The 6,705-nt window shown below is 38.6% G+C and overlaps 1 protein-coding gene across 3 annotated transcripts; it reads right to left on the bottom strand.

Annotated features, from left to right (window-relative positions):
- Nucleotides 1-409: 409 nt before the first annotated feature.
- erich2 (glutamate-rich 2) lies at nt 410-5,777 on the bottom strand. 3 transcript variants are annotated; one of them, XM_065953800.1, is made up of 10 exons: nt 5,339-5,777; nt 5,013-5,055; nt 4,828-4,873; nt 4,665-4,701; nt 4,535-4,568; nt 4,386-4,446; nt 2,632-2,741; nt 2,334-2,391; nt 2,163-2,264; nt 410-2,091 (listed from the first exon to the last, which is right to left on the bottom strand). In XM_065953800.1, the coding sequence occupies exons 1-10, from the start codon at nt 5,344-5,346 to the stop codon at nt 1,904-1,906; spliced, it is 687 nt and encodes a 228-aa protein (XP_065809872.1). In that variant the 5' UTR covers nt 5,347-5,777; the 3' UTR covers nt 410-1,903. The 3 variants fall into 3 exon arrangements, with proteins under 3 accessions (XP_065809872.1, XP_065809873.1, XP_065809874.1); XM_065953801.1 differs by having other exon boundaries at nt 4,535-4,565; nt 5,339-5,773; XM_065953802.1 differs by having other exon boundaries at nt 2,163-2,234; nt 5,339-5,766.
- Between the last annotated feature and the right edge of the window lie 928 nt (nt 5,778-6,705).

The following is a 6,705-nucleotide window of genomic DNA, read 5'->3' as shown; positions in this document are numbered from 1 at the left end:
ACAGATTGTATGCCGTTCTATTTAGGTAGAAACATTGGGCTGCTCAAAATCGGGATATGGTATTATCCCAGTTTCTGACATCCGGTTAAGATGTTTACATCCACAACACAAAAACAGGATATTTAAAGCCCGATCCAAACCGGTATACTCATGTCCATGTAAGCGTCCAGTGGTTCTCTACCTCATTCACTTGGACAAAGATTCATCCCTTCGAGATCTTTGGCAAGTGGGATCCGCCTGATTTTAAATTTTTACTTTGATTTTTGGTGTGATTATGAATCCAGCCCTCAATGGCTGATGATTTTTGTTTCCATTGACGGTCACACTATCATATTGTTCTCAACAAACTATACAACTCACAGAAGATCTTCATCTTCAATTATTCGTTCATCAGAATCTGATATGTCACTGACTGATGGATTTATTTTATTGGTGAGATGACAAACCAGTGACATAAATGACAAACAAGAAGAAATAACAAAGAGAAAATAAGAAAAATACGTAGAAAACAAAGGCAATACGGTGACACACTTAGAATACATATAACAAGGTTTCCAGTTGAGAGTTATAGTGTCGGGAGATTGATGTTGTATGGTTATATGCAGAAAATGTTTACAGAATATAGGCATGTGAGGAGTAGAGTTAAGGGAGAGCTTAAAGGTGATGGACACATTGCTCTCCTACGCAGCTGTCCTATGAACTGGATATGCAAAGGGCTTTTTTCTATTTTGAGTTAAAGGAGTGCAAAATAAAAACATTAATACAGATAAAATAAAGAAGATTTGTTTTTACAATACAATGCAGAAAGAAAATAAATGAATACTTTGAAGCAAACGTTGCAGTATATGTCGACATACAATATATAGACGTATACATTATTGTGTATTGCAACAATAACACCACTGAGCTGTGATGGAAGTGTCGGAGCAGTGTTTTTGGAGCAGTTTATTTAGTGTCCTTTGATCACTTTCAGGCCAGTTGAACAGCAGAAGGTGACAGTCTGAGTATCAAAGACTAAATTTATCCTAACATCCCGCTACCTATGATGACGGTTTAGATACCACAGATCACAATGCTTTTTTTTTTTTTTTTTTTTTAGATTTATTTTGGGCTTTTTGTGGCTTTAATGGAGAGATAGGACAGTGGCTAGAGTTGGAAATAAGGGAGAGAGAGAGTGGGGAATGAAATGCAGGAAAGAAGCCACAGGCTGGATTTGAACCTGGGCCGCCCGCTTGGAAGACTATAGCCTCCATTAATGGGGCGCGCACACTAACCAATGCTCCACAAGCACCCCACAGCTCACAATGCTGACCTTGATCTGAGACACACAAGGTCAAGGTCTGACTACTGGTTTAACCACTGGTTTAAGCCTCGGGCATGTTCAGTACTTTTACTGGTGATTTACCGGTATGTCTTCATTGTCGGAAGACTGTAACTAATAAAGTCTTAATTCAATTCAATTCAATTCAATTTATTTTGTATAGCGTCAACTCATAACAAGTGTTATCTCAAGACACCTTACAAAGAGCAGGTAAAATACCTTACTCTTTGTCTGTTAACATTACAAAAGAGCAGGTAAAAGACCTTACTTATTGCTATGTTACAAAGACCCCACCTATCCATCATGAGCACTTTAGCAAAGCAGCAAAAGTTACAGTGGTAAGAAAAAAACTGCCTTATTAAAAGGTCTTTTAAAAGGTTATTATTAAAGTCTTTGAGTTATTGTCGCGTGTTTTTGTTAAATAATGAACTGTCATCCGACGGAGGAAAGCGTTGGTTTGAACCGAGCAGAGTGAGCTGGTCCAGAGAGTGACGCATCGTCTTTCAAAACTAACACGATGCCATCGGAAAAGATGCTGATGTAAATTAACGGAATAGGACTGCTCAATTTTGTTCAACAGATTTATGTATCATTTTCAGAAGGACACCGTTTGTGTCTGTGCACCTGCTTTTCTTCGCTATCATCATCGTCATCATCTGAGGGCGAGGAGCCGCTGGAGCTGTGAGACAACTCCTCGTCACTCCCAGAGTCATCGGAGTCATCATCATCATCATCATCGTCTTCCTCGCTGCTCTGCTTAGCCTCTTGCTCTGATGGGAGAATTAATGATACACATTCATGTTTTTTTTTGGTGTTTGTTTACAAATGTAGGAACTCTCACCTTCAAGCAGCTTCTTCTTGATCAGTGGGAGAAAGTTGGAGGCCTCTGGGTTTTCTGGTTCATAGATGAGAACTGGATTGAGGAGGGAAGAGACACCGTTGGCTGATTTATTGACTGACACACACACACACACACACACACACACACAGGAGACAGATGCAGGATACTCACTCATCTGACACAGTTTACAGGCCAGCTTTAAGTCTCGCTTTATCACAGCTCTGAGGAACTGAAACAAACATTTACTCTTTAATGTCAATTCATCACATTAATACAGAATATTTAAATATGCTTGCTGCCACCCTTTATTGCATCCTTAATACCTCTCATACAATGCTGAAGGCAGAATTGACAAAAGGTAAGAATGCATGGGATATTTATGGGTCGATAGGAAACAAAATGTTGCTTTAAAGCCTTTTCTCAACAGATCATGTAGTGTGGAAACACTGACAGTGATGGGTCACTTTACCTCCATTTTCAGCTCCACTGGCACCTTAATGTCTTCATCCTCGTCACCCTCTTCCCCCTCATTAGCTTGATGATGCTTGACTTCAGGGCGGACATCATGTCGCCTTCTTCCTGTCAACCATTATAATCATGATCACTGTTACTGTCAACAGCAAATAAAACTCATTCCCTCCTTCGTGTTTCTTTTTCTTTCTTTCGTGTTTGTCAATAACAACCTACCTGTTTGTGTTGAGACTGTGTTCTGTGCTGTTTTTAAGTCTTCCATTTTTAGATATGGAAAAACACTGTGGCCTGCTGTGCTTTTTCTTGAACCCTGAAATTCCAGTTGGTTTACCAGGCCTATATCTTCTATAGCTTCACAGTTCTGTTCTTTCTTTGCGAGTCAAGGTGTTTCACACCTAGTTTGTTTGCACTGGTCCAAATCATGTTGCACAATTACCTCATATTTGGTATGTGTTTAAACACAGACAATTACAAGCTGAGCAAAATGTGTCACGCACAAGAAGAATGTTGTCTAACTAATTCAAAGAAGAAAAAAAATCCCCAAAGAAAACCAAGACTCCTGCCTGGCTGAACCCAAAGCTCCAAAGACACTTTCCAATTTCAAAATAGACAGACAACTACACAGTCTACACTGATTGATGTTGGCTTTGGTCATCAGTTTTCCCTTTGTTTCTGAGGAAGTTGGTAAAAAAGCTTTTAAAAAGCACTTATTTAAAAATGTTTTGTTTTCTCGTCTTCAAACTGATTGTGTATGTTTTCAGTAACGTCAACACTGTTAATGTTTATTTTTCTCTGTGTATAGACTGAGCCTCTCTCCTCTAAGGTATCTAGTCTGGAGTTGTAGTTTAGTGTTGTATTTATTGTCTTTGTGTTGTCCCTCGATTTGTTGTTGTTGCTGTTGTTTTTTGTTGTTTGTATTTTTTTTGCCTGTTTTGTCTGTTCTGTGTTATGTTTTGTCTTTGTTGTACTCTTGTCTTTGTAAATGTCTGTTTGGGACCCCCTTGAAAAGGAGGTGATACACCTCATGGTGCTTATCCTACTATAATAAGTACATTTCAAATTCATTCATCACTGTAGGCAAAAGTTACAGTTTAAAAATGAAGCACAACTGTGGCTCCAAATGAATATGTTGATGTGCTGGAGTCTTCGAAGGCGCTTATCAAGACAGTTCAGGAGAAGGCCCACGATAATCCTCCTGAACCATGACCTGCTCATCCACCAACCTCTGAAGATGTGTCAGGTGTGTCTGTGGTCTTTAATACATGTTCAGCAATGATGAATAGAGAGGGTCCTGGTTACTGTAGCTGGTGTAATCCTTAAAAGCCGAATGCTTCTTTTAGTCAGGTCGGATCGAGGATGGTTCATGTTCTTACTACAAACGAACTGCATTCCAGTCCTAAAAAAAAGAACAACGGTCCAAACAAGGCTTGGCAAAGGACTCGATGTCGTTTTAACGAAACCAAACAGGTAAGGTGTGGTAATACCCCAAGACAATGTGTTTTTTGTTTAAAGATTCTAATGAACAAGCACAATCATGTATATGTATGGAGCAGTTGACATCTATGAAAGGATGTGACTCTTATCATGTTAGGACAAGTGTAACATTCCTTATGATTTGCATTGCATATTCGTATTCTGAGACTTCTTTCCATGTCTTCATATTAAGAAACAGATGTTCCCTTGCAGAATATGCAGTATATCACTAAGTGAAAGAGTATAAGTGAGATTCGTTTTCCTTTCACCACCACATACCGTCTTCATTCAGCATGTCCCCACTTGGCAACTCAGATTTTTGACCTTTGTGGCGAGAAACCTTAAGAACAGAGAAAATGAATACAGTACTACATCAAACCGTGTTTCTTTCATTCTAGTTTTGAAGACGTTTATCTCAAAATTCTCACCTGCACAGAACAAGGTGGAGCAGGAGGACTCCTGCTTGATGAAAGAAGTCAAATTAAGGATACAAAAAGTTTGTTGTCCATGTTGTGTTATTAAAGAAATTAATATTTTCTCTGATATGACTTTACTTACCAAAGTTTATCAGGGCCTGCCTTCCCCCCAACTTTGTCTAGAATGTAATCATAATATTTCCTTGATATTAAACAAGCAACATAAGAAATTAAATCACATAATTGGATAATTTGTCTGAATATGATGTTTTCAATACTGACTTGGAGTCTTAATAGCTTCTTACCAATGTTTTTGGGCTTCTCATTATGAGAAGAGGTGACTTCTGCTGACTACATCCAGGTAGTAGAGATGGGGAAAAAAATATATTAAATGTCAACGGGGAAACATCAAGTTGAAAAGTGCATACATGGATAATGCATTTACATCAAAGAAATCAGAAATAAAATTTAAAAATGATTTTTATTTTACCTTCTTCTGTGAACCAGTGAAGGACTTCCCCAAACACTCTAACCTTCACAGGAAATAACAGCACTATTTATTAGTGAGGCTCCATTCACATTTTAACAGGTTTACAAAGTGTGACCTTATTCTTACAGTATTCCTTTTTAGACTATTTAACTATTTGAGCTTTTCAGTCTTTAAGTATATATGAATTCAATTGGTTTGCTGATATAATAGATACTCCGTCATTAGCTTGTTGTGTAGCTTAGATTAACAGGCGGCTAAATACATTGTAACTGTTAGCATCCTGAACTCATGTTTACTTATCTCCTAGTAAACTAACCGCTGCTCACCTGCTCATGGTGGAATATGAAGAAATTGCAACCTCAGATTAGAGTTAAAGCACCTATAAAACTCCACTGTGCTTTAAAACGAGGTTGTCTCGTTTGATAATAAGATAACAAAAGCTAGAAGCGACCAGACGACTGTACCATGTAAGTTTACGGTCGTGACCATAGCAACAGAAGAACGCTGAGTCCGTGATGCCTTCAAGTGCTGCCGGAATTGTGTGCTTGAAAAAAACTTATTTAAATTAATTGAATTTAAGGATATGGTCATCTTGTCAGCTTATTGAAGCATTGATAGAGTTCGGTATATTTTCTTTTTATAAAGATAATAATGTGTTTCTGTTCTCATGGCCATGGGCTGTTTAACTTTTAATTATCCCATTAGGCTATATAGTAAAGTTTTTTTTTTTCAAACGTGTAATAATGTGTCATTTGAAAATTAACATGATATTTGTCAGTATTATGCTTCCTATTTCCCCTTCAGTTTGTAACTTCAGTGTAGACCTGTTTGTCCTTTGAAAGAAAAAATGCACAAAAAAGGGTCATGTATCATAATGCAGCACTTAAGCTCAGAAAAAAAAAAAGGTTTGAATGGCTTTTCTTCAAAGCCCTTCTTGCACAGAGCTTAAGTGCCTCTGCCCACCCTCCATGTCGGCCATATTTCATCCAATAAGTAGCTGTTACTGCTACATTAGCTGTGCATGCATCGAATGAGCTGCCTTCAGTCTGGAATCTGCATTAGTGTGTGTGTGTGTGTGTGTGTGTGTGTGTGTGTGTGTGTGTGTGTGTGTGCGTGTGCGTGTGTGTGTGTGTGTGTGTGTGCGTGCGTGCGTGTGTGTGTGTGTGTCTGGGTAATAGGTTCCCCTCAGCACTTATTGTTTCACGGCTGTCTTTTAAACTCAGGGAGATTTAAACTGACGGTCAGACTGTCAGGCTGAAGACTTTCCACAGAGAACAAATAAGCTCCTGACTGACAGGCGTGTTTTTGTGCTGACAGAGTTTGAAGGACTGTTTAGGAAGCTCAGGTTAGTTTGGGCTGTTAAATGTGCATGTCTTCTCTTAACCTCCCACTTTTTCGACACAGTCACATACGGGAATACACAGCAATTAGGCAATGCAGTGAACGTTCTCAGACTGAGTCCTCCTTCTCAAGCAGAGCAAAATGACACAAATGTGTGTTTTGAGTAAGTGTGGGCATGCTTCTATGCAGACTGTTTTTCACAACAATATAAAAAGGAGAGGATCTGATCTTATCCGAAAGTTTGCCTTTTCTAATTGTATTTTTTTCAGTACAACATTTGACCTTAAGACTTCAGTTGCACAGAATTCATGTTTCCTGTGACATTTCTCTCAACTTCGAGATTGTGGTGGAA

This window comes from Labrus bergylta, chromosome 4 (assembly GCF_963930695.1).
Source record: "Labrus bergylta chromosome 4, fLabBer1.1, whole genome shotgun sequence".
NCBI lineage: Eukaryota > Metazoa > Chordata > Actinopteri > Labriformes > Labridae > Labrus > Labrus bergylta.
The sequence above is the reverse complement of the archived record's forward strand: the minus strand, read 5'-3'. Positions and strand labels throughout refer to the sequence as shown.